Source organism: Rhinatrema bivittatum, chromosome 6, assembly GCF_901001135.1.
Source record: "Rhinatrema bivittatum chromosome 6, aRhiBiv1.1, whole genome shotgun sequence".
NCBI lineage: Eukaryota > Metazoa > Chordata > Amphibia > Gymnophiona > Rhinatrematidae > Rhinatrema > Rhinatrema bivittatum.
The window spans coordinates 194,375,223-194,395,788 of record NC_042620.1 but is presented as its reverse complement, the minus strand read 5'-3'; the positions used below and the strand labels follow the sequence as shown (position 1 = coordinate 194,395,788).

Sequence of the window (20,566 nt, the reverse complement as noted above, 5' to 3'; positions counted from 1 at the left end):
CAATGTCCATTGAGCTTAGCATCCTGTCTCTGACATTAGCCATTTTAGATCATCCTGGTAAATCTCAAAGCAGATCTATTTAATTTGTTGCTCACTCCAAGGGATAAGCACTGGCTTTCCCAAGTCTACCTCTTTAATAGCTGTTTATAGACTTTTATTGCAGGAACCTGTGCAACCTCTTTTAAACCCCACCATGCTAGTTGCTTTGCCCACAGCAGTCAATCAGTAGGGGCCCATTCAGATAAAACCTTTTAGCTGTGTAGAACAACCATACTTTCTGATTAGATTAGCCAATATGGGTATTTCAACTATGTAAATCACTTTGTGTGATAGAAGTTATTTCAAGTGGATCCAAATGAATGCTAGTTTGGGACCGAGAGAAATGTTTTGATTGAACAGGAGCCCCCAAAATGCCTCTCTTTCAGAAAGCATTCAGTGAACATTTCAGCCCTTTTACAGTGTTCATAATATTTATTATTTACTTATAAAGTTTATAGCCTGCCGATCCACAGAACTCGGCGGGTAATAAATGTGAAATGGAAAATCCCCTTTGCCAGATGGGACCCTATAGAATTATTTCAATGAATCTCTAAGGGAACAGAAGCTGACACAAACTCTACATGGTACAAACTTAAACACATCTTTCTGTAATTTTTGGTGCAAAATTACTATTTATTTGCTGATTTTAAGAAATTGAAAATAATAAAACTGTGTCTATGGCATGTGCAGGCATTTGGACACCCTTCCAGTTGATTCATTACTACTGAGGGTTTTTTTTGTTTGTTTGTTTTTAAGTTGTTCAGACCCAAAAGGTTGACTTGGTAGGCCTTCAATTAGGCAAAGGCAATGCCACGTTTGAACAAATACTCTGACCTTTCTAACCTCTCTGGTTGTTATTGTTGGTCTACTTTGAAAAATTATGGGCTCCTCTAAGCAATAGCTTCTGAGCATTTTTAAATGAAAATAATTCATTTTTACAAAGCAGGGGAAGGCTTTAAGAAAATCTCTAAATGATTTCAGCTAACAATTTCAACTGTCAAACATTATTAAGAAATGGAAGTTACGTGGAACTGTTGAAGGCAATGCAAGACCTGGAAGAAAAAAATCTCAGGCAGAACTGGCCAAAAACTGGTCAGATCTACAAAACGGAATCTACAAATCACTGCAGACAAGCTGCTGAAAAGTATAGCTGACTGACACTGGAGTAATAGCATTGCTTATACAACAGTGATCTGCATGGTAGCCTTTTCAGAAGGAAACCTATCCTAGGACCTCCTCACAAATGTCATTGTCTAGACTATCAAGGTTTGGTTTTGCATTTAGAGATTTATATATTTTTATAGCCTTCATCTACTTTGCAAGAGTGAATTATCTTCACTTTTAAATGCTCAGACCACTGTTGCAAAAAGGTGCCTATAGTTGTTGACAGTAGACAGAGTAACAATCACAACCCGAGAGGTTAGAAGGGTTAGAATATTTGTTCAATCATGAAATTGTCTTCTCCTGACTAACCGAAGGCCTAAGAAGTCAATCAACATTTTGGGCCTTATTAACTTTTTAAAGAAGGTAGTAATGAATCAACCGGAAGAGTGTCCAAACTTTTTGCACATCCCATATACACACCTTTTCTTTTTTTTCAATTTCTTAAAATCCAAGAAAAAAAACTGCAGAAAAATTTTGAGTTTTAAGTTTGTATCGATCTGTACTCCAAGCCCTCATTTTCTCCAAACTCGACTACTGTAACTCCATCCTCCTTGGACTCCCAACCTCCACCCTCAAGCCCCTCCAACTACTCCAAAATGCAGCAGCCAGATCCCTCACAAACAGCAAGCACTCCACACACATCACCCCCATACTAAAAGACCTGCACTGGCTCCCCATAACCCACAGAATTCAATACAAAGCCCTTACCCTAAGGCACAAATCCCTTAACAACGAAAAAACAGACTGGCTAAAGGAAACCCTTCATCCATACATCTCCCAAAGAAACCTACGATCCAACAACTCCAGATTACTTTCCATTTCCTCCAACAGTCACAACGCACCTCAACACGTGAACGAGCTATTTCAATAGCTGGACCCACACTATGGAACAAACTACCAGCAAATCTCAGAATGGAAACCTCATCACAGATATTCAAGAAATCACTAAAAACATGGCTATTCAAAAAAGCCTACCCAGCCAACAGTTAACTCCACGGCATCTCCAATGACCACTACCAAACAGATATCCAACCCCACACATATCCTCCAATGAGAACACTTAATAGTCAAATCAAATGTTAGCTATTATATTGTCATGAAAGTAAGCCGTTTTTGTTATTACAATGTTATAATTCTATCCTTTACAAAACTATACTTCGCTGTAGTTTTACAATGTCTCAATGTAAAGATAGTATGACCTGTAATCACACTCTCACTAGATATTATGTAAACCGATGTGATACTCTTGGGTGACTATCGGTATATAAAAACAAATAAAATAAAAAATATAAAGGTTTGTCAACTTCTGTTCAGTTAAAGATTCATTGAAAACTTTTGCATACAGCTGTACATATCTGATGTACCACGTGCTCACAGAACATGTGCCTATCTATAGAGGACAGATTACTGGTATTACCAAGTGTTCACCTTTATTGAAATTCTGTTTGGAGCACCCATTTTGAGGTCATGGAGAATTTTTTTCTTCTTTTTTTCTTTGCTTGTATGTCAAATAAATTGAGTTCTGAATGGTTTCAGTTATTCTTTTGATCCTATAAAAAATGTTTGTTTAGTCATGGATACAGTAAAGAAAATCAGACTCCATGGATGGATAGATGTTTTCTTTCAGTCAGACTAATTACAGTAACTATGTAACCTTTCTCTGAATCTTTGAGAATTTCAAGAAACTTTACCGTAATTAGTGAAATTTCCTTGAAATTTATCAGCTTTTACTCCTGTAAACATTTGCTAGCATAGGACCAAAGCAATTCAGATTGGCGTTTTTTGTTGTTTTTTTTAAATAGATCTATATTTGAGGACCAGGCGGTTTATTGGAATCCCCTCCTTTTGCCTGGGTGTTACAATACTTGTTTTGTGAGGGTGCTACAGGAAGAAGATGGGACACAATTTGGGTGTTCAGAAATAAAATGTATTTATTCTGAAACAAATCAAATTAAAGTCCAATCAATGTGAAATAACTGGTTCCAAGTATATTTGTGTTCAAGCTTTACTGAACTTCTTTCCCATCTCCATCTCTATGTACGTGTCCTCCGTTCAGGATTCTGGGCTAGAGCTTATCCCTCAGGGAGTGAGAGAATAAGATATACCAGTTAGACAGGGAAATCCCTATGTGTGAGGAGATTCCCCTTAGTCTGAAAATCATGGCTGAGGACCACGAGAGTCCAGTTATGTCAACCCCAGCCTATGTCCTGTGCACGAAAGGGTGGAGATCCCAGGGATGGGTCTCCAAAGTTTTTGCCTCTTCTCTCTGTCCTCATACTCCGCACACCTCTTGATGTGACATTGGAAAAGATCTGTTGCTGGAGTAAACCAGGCTATTACAGCCCAGCTCGATGTGAGGTGAGTGGTACTAAACCTCCTCACAAATCAAAAGGGGAAAACACTTTCAAAGTCCAAATTTCCTCTAAGATGAAAAAGTCACTGTAGCCCCTTCGCTTGTAGGGAGGGGAGCACACACATCTTCTAATCTATGGCCTCCGGATCCAGGGCTTGTCCTTCGGACTAGACCAAGGTCTCACCACAAGTACAAATCCAAAAAATACACAAACTGCAACAAAAGTCTTTCTGCCACAAAACTGGAGGCAAATCCTAGCAGGTAAGGGATCCACTCCTGAACCCAAGTTAGGCCAAGAGGTCCTAACTCAGCCCAGAGGTAAGAAAACAACTCCTCATCCCCCAGAAGCCAAAGCAAAAAGACCATGCTCTCTACTCTTCTAGTCCCCCTTCTGAGCTGGGACATAATCAACTCAGCCATCCTCTGGGGGAGGTGCTATGGGGATATCTCTTGCTTGACTGATTAACTCAAGGGCAGTGTTGCGACCGTCGCTGCCCGACGTCTCCACTACGCCCACCTTACCGCTTTGGTGACTCCTTCTTTGCCTGTTGGAAGTTTGGCTGCCGCGGCGTCCTCTTGCCTTCCTCCTCCGTCGTCCCCGGACCGGCTAGACACTGCACACCACCATGATTCCCTGAAGCCTAAGGGTGCGCGCGTGCGCGCGGCGCGGCCCCGACTGAAGTACCAGCAGTGGCGCGAACCTCAGGGGCGTCCCCCTGAGATGACGTCATCCGCACTGGATATTTAAGGTCTCTGAAATCGCTAACGATTCGAGTTAGCAAGGGTTTAGCAAGGGTTACTCTACCTAAGCTACTCTGCTTCCTCGGACTTACCAGGGGTACCCGCTCCGCGGGGGCCTCCCTTTCTCTTTTGCTTTTCAGATCGCAGTCTGGAACCGGTACTCGCTCCTCGAGGGCTCTCGTTCCCGGACTTGCTACTGAATACCACTTCTGCCAGGAAGTCATCGCTGCCTACAACATCAGTGAGTTACCTTCTCTCTCGCAGAGCTTTCCCTGGAACCAGGTACTCGCTCCTCGAGGGCCTACTTCTTTCCAGCTCCTGGGCTGCCTCCAAGAGACTATTGTGTGAGTGTTACCATCAAGGTTCTGTTCCTGAACTCTGCATACCCTACCTACTCACTATATTCAGTTTCTCTACAGCTCAGTTATCCAGGATCGCTGTTCCAGTATCTGAGGGACTACAGCCCAGCTGGGCAATTCAGCTCACTACTGCCACCTCTGGTGGTTTAATATACTGTCTAATAAAAGAACTAGTGTGTGTCTGTCTCCATACTCTGAGCCTGACCGGTGGTCCCTCTCGGGATCTTCCCCCGGGGGCGTGGTCATCTGCTACCTGCTCAAGGATCCACCCACAACTACCTCAAACACTAACAGGCAGGGATCTAGGACCATCCAGTGAAATAACATAATGCTGCATGCGAGGCATGTACCGGGGACAAGCAATTAAACCAAAAATATTAAAGCAGTGGAGTTGCCGCTTGGATGCAAATAACAAATAAAAACACATTTGGAAATTGAACGGACTATGAAATATTTCCTGCACTTGTGTTTTATATAAGGATTTTTCTAGCCACATAAGTCATTACCTAGCTAAAACTTAGCCAGATAAAAAAAAAAAAAAGGGACAGGACAGTGGTATTCCAGGAGTGGAACCTAAATTTCCATGATTAATGCTGAATATCAGTGCAGTCGGGTAAAATTATCCAGCTAGCTCTGATCATAATAGCAAGCCTAAAGTTAGCCAGATAACTAAAAACAAATAAATAAAATTAGCATGTTGCGTGGGTGCTGTTTCCCCTCCAACCTGACCTCCTGACCTTACGAAAAGGAATTGGCCAAATTCCCATCTCCCAAACCCTCAAAAGGCTGAGTACAAAGTGTAATAGAGCTGATACCTCCTGGCACATTAGTATTAATTTATTCACTTCACTCTGGGTGAAAGCCCAATGATTGATTCCCCTCACTGAGCGGACAAATCATTGGTCTTTTCAAGCAGAGTGAAGTGAATAATTTTATCTGCGTAACCTTAGCCAGATAAACTTTCTTGGTCCCTTCACTGGCACCTGTCAGTGAAGGGACCAGTCTTTGGTGTTTTCACCTGGAGTAAAATGTAATACTGATACTCCTGGAGCTATCAGCTCTGGTGTATATAGTATTTAGTTCAGTGGCAGTGTTGCCAACCTCGCTTATTTACCGCGAGATTGGGCTTCTTTTTGTAGTCATTCGCGGGTTTTTTTTTCCGATTCGCGGGTTGCTTTTAATTGGGCTATTTTTTCTGCCAGTCGCATTTTTTTGGGCTTGTTGGGTGGGACTTGTGCTCTGAATCATGTTACAGTGATTGGCTGCTGCTGCTGCTGCGATGAGGCCTGTCCATAGCAGGCACACCCTATCCCTATATTGCAGCAGTAAGCCAATCAGAGCAGAGCTGCAAGCTTTGTTGATGCACACGTCACGAGCACATTTTGTGGGCAGATCCAGCCAGCACCGTCCATCCAGCACAGCATTGCACGTGGGCAGACCTGGAACGGGAAGGCCAGCAGCAGCAAGCAACAGCAAAGGAATCTTCAGACTGTGCAGCTACAGTCAGGTATCAGGAGGGGGAGGAATTAGTATGTTGGGAGGGGGGAATGAGAATATGGGGGCCAGAGATGTGCTTGGAGGGGGTAGGGAGAGGGGAATAAGAGTGTAGGGGCCAGAGATGTGCTTGGAGGGGGTAATGAGAGTGTGGGGACCAGAGATGTGCTCGGAGGGGGTAGGGAGGGGGGAATGAGAGTGTGGGGACCAGAGATGTGCTTGGAGGGGGTAGGGAGGGGGGAATGAGAGTGTGGGGGACCAGAGATGTGCTCGGAGGGGGTAGGGAGCGGGTGAATGAGAGTGTGGGGACCAGAGATGTGCTTGGAAGGGGGAATCAGTGTGTGGGGGGCCAGAGATGTGCTCGGAGGGGGTAGGGAGGGAGGAATAAGTATGTGGGGGCCAGAGATGTGCTCTGAGGGGGGGAATGAGTATGTGGGGGCCAGAGATGTGCTTGGAGGGGGTAGGGAGGGGGGAATGAGTATGTGGGGGCCAGAGATGTGCTCAGAGGGGGGAATCAGTGTGTGGGGGGCCAGGGATGTGCTCAGAGGGAGGAATCAGTGTGTGGGGGGCCAGGGATGTGCTCGGAGGGAGGAATCAGTGTGTGGGGGGCCTGAGATGTGCTCGGAGGGGGGAATCAGTGTGTGGGGGGGCCAGGGATGTGCTTGGAGGGGGGAATCAGTGTGTGTAGGGGCCAGGGATGTGCTCGGAGGGGTTGTGGGGGGGAATGAGAGTGGGGGCCTGAGATGTGCTGGGAGGGGGGAATCAGTGTGTGGGGGGGCCTGAGATGTGCTGGGAGGGGGGAATCAGTGTGTGGGGGGGGCCTGAGATGTGCTCGGAGGGGGGAATCAGTGTGTGGGGGGGCCAGGGATGTGCTTGGAGGGGTGAATCAGTGTGTGTAGGGGCCAGGGATGTGCTCGGAGGGGTTGTGGGGGGGAATGAGAGTGGGGGCCTGAGATGTGCTGGGAGGGGGGAATCAGTGTGTGGGGGGCCAGAGATGTGCTCGGAGGGGGGAATCAGTGTGTGTAGGGGCCAGGGATGTGCTCGGAGGGGTTAGGGAAGTGGGAATGAGTGTGGGGGCCAGGGATGTGCTCGGAGGGGGTAATCAGTGTGTGGGGGGGCCAGGGATGTGCTTGGAGGGGGGAATCAGTGTGTGTAGGGGCCAGGGATGTGCTCGGAGGGGTTAGGGAGGGGGGAATGAGAGTGGGGGCCTGAGATGTGCTGGGAGGGGGTAATCAGTGTGTGGGGGGCCAGAGATGTGCTCGGAGGGGGGAATCAGTGTGTGTAGGGGCCAGGGATGTGCTCAGAGGGGTTAGGGAGGGGGGGAATGAGAGTGGGGGCCTGAGATGTGCTGGGAGGGGGTAATCAGTGTGTGGGGGGCCAGAGATGTGCTGGGAGGAGGGAATCAGTGTGTGTAGGGGCCAGGGATGTGCTCGGAGGGGTTAGGGAAGTGGGAATGAGTGTGGGGGCCAGGGATGTGCTGGGAGGGGGTAATCAGTGTGTGGGGGGCCAGGGATGTGCTCGGAGGGGTTAGGGAGGGGGGAATGAGAGTGGGGGCCTGAGATGTGCTCGGAGGGGGGAATCAGTGTGTGGGGGGGCCAGGGATGTGCTCGGAGAGGTTGTGGGGGGGGGATGAGAGTAGGGGCCTGAGGTGTGCTTGGAGGGGGTGGGGAGAGGGGAATGAGTATGTGAGGGCATTAAATGCTATAAAAAATGAAAAAAGTTTCAATCTCACGTGTTTTGGGCTTTTTTTTGGAAAAAAGTGCTTGTTCTTTCATGAAAACCTGGCAACACCGTTCTGTGGGCTGCTTCTGGTGGTTCAGGAGGGGAGAATTTAGCCAACAACTTCTTTTAAGGTAAAGGATGAGAGGTATCAGCACTTGCTCAGCATGCTAGGTTTTCTTTCTTTTTTTTATCCCCCAGTATTCAAAAGCCTAGTAAATGACAAAGTTTCCCATCTAAAGTTATCTGGGTAACTTTAGCTAAATATATTCAGCAGGAGACTTACCTGTTTTTAAGTCCTCCTGGGTTTCCTGACCAGAATTAACAGGCCAACTTTAACTGGCAATCTTCCCACTCTCAACACCGTTGAGTAGTGATCTTGCATGTTACCCTGTGTTTTAAAGGCAAAAATACTTTACACTTCCTGAGGTATTAGAGTTTTGCATTAATGGTGGCAATAACACATATTTTTTTGTGGTTTTGCAATCCACATGAATTTAAGTAAGTTGATTGATATAGTTTTGTATATTAATCAGCTCATTTATATTTTAACCCCAAAACCCATGTTAGTGGGAAAACATCTGCATTGTGTTGATGTGACATCATTTACTAAATAGACCCTCAAGTCTGTCATGCAAAAAAAGGTGAAAGCTTTCTTGAGAGTATTTTAAATTTGATAAATAATTCTTATAGATTTTAGTGAAAAATAATGAAAATTCAGTGTTCATTCTATGAGTTGAAGGTGAAAAAATAAGCCACTTTTCAGTTTTTGGTCTGGTAAAGTTGTGGCATGTGTCTAGTTGCTTCTTAAGGAGAGGAATTTATCCAATCTGGCATCTAATTTCATTGGTCAGTTGATTATCATAGCTAGTAATTTTTTATTATTTTGTTTGTTTTTTATTTATTTATTTATTTATTTATTTACTATTTTTAAACTTCTTAGCTGAGGGTTTTGTGAGCCAGAGGTGTTACTCTGGTCCTTGAGGGACACAAACGGGTTTGATTTTCAGTATACCTGCAGTAGATATTTACGAGCAATATTTGAATATAGGGATAGATTCTAATTTGAAGTTGATTTTATGTATTTTTTGAGTATCTTGAAAATCAGACCTTTAAAAATCTTGAAGTTTGACATTCCTAGTGTTTCTTTGAACAAAGAACTTCACCCTCCATTGCCCGCCTTCTGGGGACAAAGAAACACCTACAGTAGCTACCCGTAATCCACTTTGAAGTGCCTGAAAAAAGCAGAATATAAATCAAATAAATAAAAATTAAATAATTTTGATCAGTATGTTAGTTTTATACCACCTTCTCTAAATCAAGTTCAAATCAAGGCAGTTTACATCAAGCAAATACAACACTCGAAACACATCACATAAATAATAAAGCAATAAAATACATCAATAATCTAGAACCAAGATTCAAAAAAATAATCTACTCACACTAGAGAGAATAGTCACAGTTCACTTAAAGGGAATCTCATAACCCAGAGTATAAACACCTAATTGTTTTTATTCTTTGATAAAACTTTTCTCTAGGTATTTAGTGAATGCAGAATAGAAATCGCATGGCGATGTAACATTCTTATTTCTGGATATTTTGGAGAAAAAGTTTCTCTTTTTGCTTAGTGATTTTAGTGTGTTTGAAAGGTGCTAGATTGACAGCTCTAGAAAGTGAAGTCCTCCATCCACAACCAATAGAGAAGGGGCAGCAGCAATACAAGCATCACTGTAATGTCTTGTTGATGCGCTTCAAAGCTGCTGTCAAAGTGAACAATAATTTGGTAATAACATTTGATCACTGCTACCAGCTTGATCCTTTTTTGAACTGGTATCCTCCTCTTAGCCATTGTGAAACCAATAATAACAATTCAACATGGGCAATGTCTGTGTCTCTTTAATTCCAGCAATTGCTCTGTAAAACCTTTTATTCATTAAAACTCAATTTTATTTTAATCTAGAGGCTACAGGAGATCAGAGTAATTGGCATCCGAAATGTAATTAAATTGACATGGGTCTGTGAGCTGTAGGCTCTGTAACTGTACACTGTGAAACTTTGCTATAACACTCTTAACTTGACAACACCAGGTTACATACAGTATTAAATTGTGAATTTTTAGTCCTGGCTGCAACTAGCATCAGAAATTCATTGGTTTCCTAGTTGCAGCCCTGCTGATTTATTTGAGCAGTTCTGATTCTAATCATAGCAGTGGTAGTTGGCAGGTAAGGATCTCTTGGCCTGCCCGGTTGACCCCGTCTGTTGTGTCACCCTAGAACCTGATTGATCTCCAGTCATCTTCCACGCTTATTACCTTTCTTCTCTGTATCTTCTTGAACTCTGGCACAGTTTTGGTTACTACCGCTTCTGCTGATAATTCTCTTCCAGGGATAGACCTCTTTCTCAGTAAAGTTGCCTTTTGCAAAGGTTGGTCGACTGCCACTTGTGTCATGGGCATCACCCATGACACAAGCAGAAGACACTGAAGGCAATTCAGTAAAACAGGAACTTTTACTATTAACGCAAATGTACACAATAGCACAACAGATTTGTTCCTGGATTTATGCAATAGGCAGTGAGGCAAGGAACATTTACAACCCGTTCACCTTTGTCACAGAGACAGAGAAAAACCAATTATGATGTTGTAATGAATAACTTTGCTGAAGATTTAATTCCAAAATGCATCATCGTCCATTTATAAATGTATGTTATCATGCAACTTTTATTTGGGTGTGGGAGGAGAAGGCATGGTGAGGGGTAGGGCATGGGGTTAGGCTTTTTTTTTTCATTTATGCTGTATCAGCTATTCTTCTGAAAGAGGAAAACCTTTAGGATATTTGGAGCTAAATGTTCAGTAATTTGTGTAACTGCAGATATATGTTTATTTTCAAGCGTGCTCAAAATCCCCTTGATTTTCAAACACAAAGGGGTAGATTTTAAAAAACTGCGCGATCGCGTACTTTTGTTCGCTCACCAGGCGCGAACAAAAGTACGCTGGATTTTATAAGATACACGCGTAGCTTATAAAATCCGGGGTCGGCGCGCGCAAGGGGGTGCACATTTGTGCAACCTGCGCGCGCCGAGCCCAGCGCACGCTGCCTGTTCCCTCCGAGGCCGCTAAAACAGACGTAAATCTGTGCGTTCCCTCCGAGGCCGCTAAAAGTAGATGTAAATCTGCGCGCGCCAGCGGGCTGCTGGCGCGCCGTCACCCGACCTGGGGGCTAGTCCGGAGGCCTTGACCCCAGGCCCGCCCCCGAAACGCCAGGGCCCGCCCCAGAAACGCTGCATCGTTTCGGGAATGCCCCCAACACACCCTCTCCCCACCCCTTTTACAAAGCCCCGGGACTTACGCGCGTCCCGGGGCTCTGCACGCGCCGGCGGCCTATGCAAAATAGGCGAGCCGACGCGCAGGGCTTTTAAAATCAGCCCCAAAGTGAACACAAATTGGCTTTGGAAACCGAGTAGACATGGGCATTTCTGTTGTGTGCAAGCCATAAGCATGCCCCTTTTTTGTGCTTCTAAAATATCTGTGTAATGAAATTACCTGCATATTTTAAGGCCAAATTGTGCAAGCATGGTCAATTTACATTCATAAGACCTGTTTTTCAAGAGCATTTACTGAGTTTTATGCATGTAAATGCGCTTGACCCATGTAAGTTGGCTTTTGAAAATTGCTACAATATATGCCATCGAATTGTCCATAGTTTTGCCCATGTTAAGTGCACTTAATAAGGGTAAATGGCTTTTGAAAATTGCTACAATAGTATGCTACATTACATGCGTAACTTCTTTGAAAATTCACCTGTTAACTTCTAATTTTATGCTTCTAAATCCCAACTAAGCTTTTGAAAAATTTGCCTTGCATATCATGCAGCATAATTTGTATCTTTTCCTGTGATTGCTGGTTGTCTTTCTGATATTGTAGAAACATTCACATGCAATTCTCAAAAATTTCATCAAAATCCTGACGGTGATTGCCCAAGCTTTCACGAAGGCAAAGGGTCTGCACGATGTGCAGCCTCTCCTCGTACCCCCTCCTCTCATGCTAAGCTCGTTTTTCCTCATTTCCTCTTTTTTTTACTTTGCTTTTCTTTGTTTTCTGTCCGGCCTTCCTGTGTCTTCTCCCGGCTCCTCCCTCCCTCCCTCTGATCTTTTTGCTTTCTTTCCCTTTTCTTACTTCTGCAGCAGCGGTGCCTTCCCTCACCACCAACCCACAGTCTCTCTCTCTCTCGCTTTTTCTAACGGTGGCCTCTGCTGCTGGCTCAGACTGCGTTGGTAACCTTTCTCCCTGCCGATGGTCCATCTCCAGCATCTCCAGCATGCTCCCACTCTCAATATGTAGTCTAATTTTATTTATGTAGCTTAGTAACTGTTATCACCTTCTTATAAATGATTTTGATGCCAAGAAGTGTCGAATAGACCACCTATTTCATCTTCACACTCATCTCATATGAATATAGTAACTTTCTCACTCCAGACTTCCTTGTTGCAGATTGAATTACTCTCAGGTTTAGTTCATTATGGTGAAGCCACTTATTTCCTGCAGCAGATTATAGGTGGCTTCTCACATAATCGCACAGCAAATTCGGCATATTTTTCTATAGTTTTCCATTGTTTAAGATGCATGGAAAAGCTAATTTATATTGAATATTTTTCAACTTGTGCTTAAACAATATTTAAACTCTGTGCAAATAATACAGAATTGCAATACAATCTAGCTATCAAGAAAGAATTACAATAAGTTGCAGACTTTCAGGCCAATACAGAACGTCGTGCTTGGCCGTGCGCACCATTTAGCTCCCATTTGGCCGCGCGTTTTAGACGCGCTGTTATACTGTAAGGGGTAATAATAGCGCATGGAAAACGCACGGCCAACCCCCCGAAACTAATAGCGCTCGTCACATGCAAATGCATGTTGATGAGCCTATTAGCTATTTGTCCGGTGGGCGTTAATTTTGAAAGCACCGGGAAAAGTGTACAGAAAAGCAGAAAAACTGCTTTTCTGTACATCCTCCAACTTAATATCATAGCGAAATTAAGTCAGAGGCACCAAAAAACAAACAAACAAACAAACAAAAAAAATCTGCCTGCTGGTCGGCGGGTTTGAAAACGTACGCTCAATTTTGCCGGTGTCTGTTTTCCAAACCCGTGGCTGTCAGTGGGTTCGAAAACAGACCCAGTAAAATTGAGCGATGGTTGTCAGACCCGCTGACAGCCACTGTTTCCACTAATAAGGAGGCGCTAGGGACGCGCTAGTGTCCCTAACGCCTCCTTATTAGCGCCCGGCCTCATTTGAATACAAAATCATGCTCTCCCGCACTTCTTATTGCATCAGCCTGTTTAACAGCACAGCCTTTTTTTCTTATGTTTAATGGGACAGATCTTGTCTGTCTGTGAATATATGTTTATATGTACATATTGAAGCTATGCTTAGTATCAGCAGAATTTATTAGACTACATTGTAAATAACTAAAGTTTAATGCATTTAGCATATTTTATTTTAAATGTATCTAATGTATAAAACAAATGAATAAACAAAAATGTGCAGAGTGGCATGAAAAACCAGTTCATGCCAAAAATACAATGCTGTAGGGAGATATCCCAAAAAATGGAGAACCATAAAATAATTTCAACTTTTAATATGTAAATATCATACATAAGGGGACCAGTCCTGGTTCAGGCTACAGTAGTGCAGGAGGACCCCAGAGGCCATGCCCTCAGGCTTAGAAAGAGAAACGTAGATTGTAAGCCCTCTGGAGCTAGGAAAATACTTACAGTTACTGGAATGTAATCTGCTTTGAAGTTAATTATTTATTAATTGTGCACTGTTGATTGTTTATTGTTCTTTTGTTCTATGTACACCATGTATATGGTAATTCTAAAGCTGGTTATCTGTAAACCGAAGCGATATGTACTAGTACATGATCTTCGGTATATAAAAGTCTTTAAATAAATAAATAACTAAATAAATAAGTCTCCCAAAAGGCAGAATATAAATTAATAAAATAGAAAAGATAGCTGCCACTACCATGGCCACCCCAACCGATCAATTAATACTGATAGTATATACCACACAGAATTATTTTTTTTCAAAGTAGTTACTTTTCCAGCCCTGGGGCTAGTGAAGACCTCCTGATCCATACAGGTATATTGTCTGGGGAGGGTAAGAGGTGGCCACAGATCATTAAAGAGAGAAAAACCTGCGAAAAGACAAAAACACAATACATAAAATACATTTGTGTGTGTAAAAATCATTATAAAACATAATAGCTAAACTAATGTGCAGTGAAAATAGTGTGCATCCATTTCTGCTCCAAGTGAATCAGCATCAGCAGCTCCTGTGAAAGCCCAGTACCTAGATGGCAGCAGCAATATTGGCAGTGTGCCCAGAATTATTGTTCTCTGTATGAATTGCTGCCCCCTTACTTTGAATTCCCTTCCCTAATTATGCTGATTAACAAATTTGAAAATTCTTCCCTGGGTTACTCGCCATGTAATGCACTACCATTCACCGTCCCTATCCCCCACATACAGCTCTACTACTCTCTCCTACTCTACCCAACCCTCTCCACAATACCACAGACCTCTAGGCCTCCTTCCTTCCTTCCTTTCTGTTCTGCAGGCTGCCTACTCCTCCTTCCTGTGGCCCAGCTGCTGCACATCGTGGCCTCCAGGCCCCAGTCAGGGCTGAAGAAAGCATGCCAACCTCCTCTGGGCCCTAGTTAGGTCCGGAGACATTGCCGACTCCTGTCCCTTTGCAAATCTGCCACCAGCCATGAAAGTCCATGTGCCTGGGAGTGGACTTTCAAAACTCTGCCAATTGGCTCTTTTTCCTGATGGTGAGAATCTGATTGGATAAGTGAGAGCCAATCGGCCTGCAGCACAGCATTGCTTACTGCACTGCAGATGGTGGAAAGCAGCTGTTTTCAGCGCAGTGACCTCAGAGCATTGAACTGATTCTGCACTGGGGAGCCAGCTGATATGTGTATTGTTGTGCGATGGCTTGTTGTGCAGTGGGTTTCTAATTAGGTGTCCTTTCCTGCAGCCATGGAGCTTGGGGCTATGATTATAACCATGAGACTTCATCTTTCTGTTTGAAAGGAGCACCCAAATGTGCCCTTATTAGTCGATCAACAGATGGGAAGGTCCACAGGAGATGCAAACCAATTAAGAGATGCAGTTCTGCATAATTGTGTTACAATACCACACATAATTATTTTTTTTATACAATATAGGAAACATCTTTTGTAAAAAACAAAAAAAAAAAACCAAACAACTTTTCACATCTGATTGCTATACAACATTTAGATTCATCTCTAGCATGTTTAACATTGATCATACATCTAAAAAGCTTTTCAGCTTATTTTCTTGACTTTCTACTTAATGTGAGGTGTGAATTGGGGTGGTCTGCTTTCCCGTTTATCTTTCAGATTTGTCTAAGTAAAGTCACCTGTCTGACATATGGACATATTATGTTCCAAACTGGCACTTGGAGAGGGCAGTTTTCAAAGGCACATATGTGAGTAAAGGGAAGTAGTTCCCTTTGAAAACTGACATGCAAGTCTGCAGGTAAAAACTACACATTGCCTTTACCTATCTCTGCACAGTATGAAAGTTGCCACCCCTCCCCGCAATGTGTTCAGTATTTCACTAGCCAAGGCGATCTATCCGACAGATGCACCTACCACTTCCTGATCAAACTCATCAAAGCAGGGAAGTGACCATAGGAAGGCAGCACTCGTATTGCTCAGCAGGCTGGGACTTTCCTATCTTTCTGCCATTCTTTTCCTGCTACTGAGCAAACCCCTAGATTCATCGAAATGCGTTAATGCGTGGTTAACGCCGGCGATAAGAAAAAGGGGCATGTTTAGGGAAATTTTAGAATTACCGCACCACATGCTAACATACCGCTTTGCATTGGTAGAACCTTAAAGTTAGGGTGAGATAACGTGGTACAAAATTTCATCTTTGTGAGACTTTCCTCACTCCAAATGACTTAAATCTTCACCAAGGTGTACTCTGCTTTTTGTATGTCTCACTCTACATGAAAAACTGGCCCCTATATCCTAAAGCACCACTAACACCTCACCTCGACCTACTAGATGGCCCTCCTATAGAGATATAAATAGTTGCACACTGGGAGGGCCTCCCCAGAGGCTCTCTCACTCCCACTCCACTTCACTCCTCCCCTTTCCCACTCTGTCTCCCAAGCCCAGAAATAGCCAAAATGCAATTCTAAAATTTTCTTACGAATTACGTTACGGGCATATCGCACAGCCTATCACTCAGTGTGATATTGCCCCTCATTTTTGGGCATATCGCACACCCTAACTATCACACGGGGTGATATTGCCCCTCATTTTCCTAAATCCTGCCCATACTCCTCCCTGATCCCACCCCTTCCAAAAATTTGCATTCGTGCCATGTGCTAGCGTTATTAATGCATGTGTTATGGCATTAACAAATGTGTTATTGTGTGCATTAAACGCCATAATGCATTTTGATGAATGACTAGGGAAAGTTTGCTATGGCACTTTTTATCTCTACAAACTGTCACAAGTGAATTTTGTAGACTGTGAACATACCTTGAGGCCTCTATGCTGTTCAGTGTATTTTAGTGACTTAAAACATTTTTTTAAGAATATCAGTGGGCAGCCTGAGATATATTGGTTGAATATATATCACTTTAAGTGAAGCCTTCACATATGTTTTTATAGTTTATTCAGAAATAAAGAACACACATTATCCATACAGCTCAATAACATGGCAGTAGCACAAATGCACTTTTTTTTGTTTTACTTCAGCTTGCATCCACAGCAGGATATTTGTTCCAGCAATTGCAGAGGAAGAAAAATCTGCTGGATATACATGCAATGATTCTGCATGAAGAATTGGTTTGCTTTATATTAATGTAAACCGCATTGATGCTCCTGGGTGGTCTGCCATTTTTTAATTCCTGTAGGCTACTGTCTTTGGCCAAGAAGGGTATGAAGCCCTCTGGCCTTCCCTTATTCCTTCCTATTAATCCATTTCCCATGTTCTCTAGGAAAAAAATAATCAGCGCTTGGAAATGTTCCTGAGTTTATGGGATAGAAGGTCAGAATGTGATTTGCTGACAAGCATCAATTCTTCCAACAAATGCCCTGCCTTGACTTGACTGACAAGGGCACAGGAAGATAAAGTGGCCTACACCAGGATTTGGTGGTAGAGGCCATTTTGAACTTTTGTCTGAGGACTTCTATATCATAGTCCAGGGTTTTACTACTTAGTACATCATCCTGTGAATGGTTTAATGTGCAGTTGATAGCAGGAAGATTGCATGGGAGTGGCTCAGAAAGAGAGGGGCCGGCTGAGTAGACCACAGCAGTAACTGACAGCCCTTACAGCTGAGTTGAGTCCTTTATTAGCTGGCATAGATATCCCATGTTTTGGTGTCCTATTTTTAAGCTTTAAAAATAGAAGAAAATTAATTTCATCTTAATTTGAGCAACCAATCTGTGTTTGCAAGAGGGAAATTCTTTTTTGATTTTCCTTGTAATGGACTGAGAGCCAGAGCTTGAGAATAGAAACTGAAACTGATCCTAATCTTGATGACAGGATGGATGTTCATACAATTTGAAGCGTTGGCTTATATGTAGGATCCTTCATTTTTGGTTTAAACTGGTTCTCATTTGTAAATTCCTGGATTTTTCCAAAGGTGAAAATCGGTTTAAACTAATTTTCACTCTGGTTTTATGCTGATTGAAGAGCTATGGATGCAGCGTTTAAGCACCATTCATCACTGCTGAAAACCAGTGCAGGCAGAAGAGCATGCTATATTTCAGGTCCCACCCCTCCACTGGCAAAAATGTTTGCCCTCCTGTACCCCAGATGAGGCATTTCAAGTCCCACCCTCCTACGAAGCCAAAATCAAATGCCCGTATGTCCCGCATAGGCTTTGCTATGGGGTGGTAAGTACCATCTCAATTTTATACATTGGATCAAGAAGTGATAAACCTCCCTCCCCCCCCCCCCCCCACCTCTGCCAGCCGCAGCAAGAGCTGTGTTTAAGTGAATGTCATCTCCTGCTGTCGCATGTCCAGTCTTGCAGCTTTTTTGGCAAGACCAGGCCCACGGCAGCAGGAAATGACATTCACTTAAATGCAACTCCTGCCACCCACGACCCAGCAGACCACTGTGGAACCTATCCCATAGTGGCCAAAGAGAGGGAGGACCTGGTGGCGGTCAGTGGACCCCATCCTGTTGGCACTGAAGAACAAGAGAGGCCCGCCAGGCCATTGTGGAGCCTATCCTGCAGCGGCTGAAGAGAGAGGGAGGACCCCAACCTGCTGGCAGCTGCGGAAGAGGCCCAGGCCCTGAGAGTGCATGTATTTGTGTGAGAGAGAGCCTGTGTGTGTGTGTGTTCCCATTCCCAGCCCCCTCTCCTCCACAACAATCTTATGACATCTGGAAATCAAAAATTCCCAGGTATGGAGAGAGGGAGATTTTTAAAATCCTTATTTGTTTTAATTATTCTCATAGGACAAGCAGGATGGTAGTCCTCACATGTGGGTGACATCACAGGATGGAGCCCAATCATGGAACACTTTTGTCAATGTTTCTAGAACTTTGACTGGCACCTACTGGGCATGCCCAGCATGGCACTAACCCTGCAGCCAGCAGGGGTCCCCCTTCAGTCTTCTTTTTTCCGCGCAGCAGTAGCCACGCGGTTAAGGAGCTCCGCAGAGATTCCTGACAGGAATTTTCCTCACGGAATTACTGAAAACTTTCTTACTCCACAGGGGTCCCTCCTTCAACCTTTTGAAGCCGCGGTACTCTGGTAAGTTTTTTTACCCATTTTCGGTCGATTCCCGTTGAGTTTGGCCCTTGCGGCCTACTGGGCATCGACTGTACCGCAGCTCAAATTTTTCAAGGCCATGGCGTCTGGGTTCCATCGGTACCCGGACTGTAACCGCACCATGTCCATAACAGACCCTCATAAGGTCTGTGTAATATGTCTCGGATGTGAGCACAATGTCCTGACCTGTACCAAATGTACCCTGATGACACCAAAAGGTAGCAAGGCCAGAATGGAGAAGATGGAACTTTTCTTCCGTGCTCAAACCCCGACGCCGTCTATTGCATCAACGTCATCAGAACCGGCACCGTCCACTTCGCGCCAGTATTGACCACTGGCCGGTGACCATCCGTCATCGACGACTTCTCGGCCTTCAACTACCTCTACTTCCCCTCAGGACTGAGGGGATTGTAGAGAGAAACATCGCTATCGGAAGTCTCGGACCATCGAGGGAACAAAATCATCGATCTCACCATTGTCTGAGCCGCCGTCGAAAAAACCCCGTCCACAAAAGGCACCGACCTTTTCTGTGTCCGGGTCACCGAGGCCACCCTCACCCGGATGGGTATTGGGAGCCGTGACTCCGCCTTTAACGGTGGTCCCTCCGGCTATGCCTCTGCCTCCTTCTCCCCTTCTGGAGCCGGGGCTGATTGCTCCAGGTCTCCATGGAGAACTGGACCAGATGGTTCAGGAAGCCATCGACAAGGCGATGCATCGACCTCAAGTTCCTCCGGCACAGACACCAGTGCCGATCGTGGAGCCGACCACCGACCCGATTCCGGCAGCGTTGGCACCGCTGCTCTGGAGGATGGAAGCGCTTATTGCCGCTTTTTCCACCGATGGATCCCGGGTCACCGAAGGCTCTGGTACCCTCTCCGCTTACTTTGTCATCAGGAGGAGAAACACCGTTCTGCATCCCTCCATTGGGAGTCCTATCGATGCCTCAGCCATCGATGCCGATGCGTCCATCACCGATCCATCCATTGATGCTTTCGATGCCTTCATTGGTGCCTCCAGTTCTTCCTTCGATTCCTTCGGAGCCTAGACCTGGACCTTCAGGAATTCCACCACCCCGTCCCCCTCTGGTTCCTAGAGGGGCAGGTGCTGATCCCTATGATACCTGGACTGATGATTCTTCACCAGACACCGATGACTTGCCTTCACCACCTTCTCCTACTGAAAGCAGGAAGCGTTCTCCTCCAGAGGACCTTTCCTTCATAAATTTTGTGAAGTAGATGTCTGAATTGGTTCCCTTCCAATTACAGACCGAACAAGATGACAGGCATCAAATGATGGAGCTGTTGCAATTCCTGGATGCTCCCAAGGAAATTACCTCCATCCCTATTCACCAGGTTCTTCTGGATCTCCTAAAAAAGAACTGGGAACACCCTGGCTCTGTTGCTCCAGTCAACAGGAAGGCCGACACCATTTATTTGGTACAGTCAGCCCCAGGTTTTCAAAACCTTAGTTGGATCACCAATCTGTGGTTGTAGAATCGGCCCAAAGGAGGGCAAGGACATCAAAACCCCACTGTTCCTTTCCCCCAGGCAAGGAGCAGAAATTTGTAGATGCCATTGGTTGCCGTGTCTTCCAGGGCTCAATGCTCATCTCCCGAATCACCTCTTATCAGCTCTATATGACCCAATACAACATGGTCTTATTTATGCAGATACAAGAATTAACAGACTCCCTGCTTCAACAATTCCAAGAACAACTTCAAACCCTAATGAACAAGGGCTTTGAGGCATGCAAGCATGAGATAAGATCATCTTACCCTGGTAGCAGTGTCAAAGATATCGTATCTGCAGCTGCTATTTTGGCAAGAAGATGGGCCTGGCTCAAGTCTTCGGACCTTCACCCTGA

The 20,566-nt window shown here is 44.4% G+C and overlaps 1 protein-coding gene across 3 annotated transcripts in view; it reads left to right on the top strand.

Annotated features, from left to right (window-relative positions):
- KLF7 (Kruppel like factor 7) overlaps positions 1-20,566 on the top strand; it is a 222,755-nt gene that overhangs the window by 78,468 nt on the left and 123,721 nt on the right. The window contains exon 1 of one of the 3 annotated variants that reach the window (XM_029606355.1): positions 5,922-6,163. The exons of the other annotated variants lie outside the window; for them this stretch is intronic. Within the exon in view, the coding sequence (XP_029462215.1) occupies positions 5,936-6,163 (228 nt within the window). The 5' untranslated portion in view covers positions 5,922-5,935. Of the gene's footprint in view, positions 1-5,921; positions 6,164-20,566 lie in introns of those variants that run through there. 3 annotated transcript variants of the gene reach the window in all.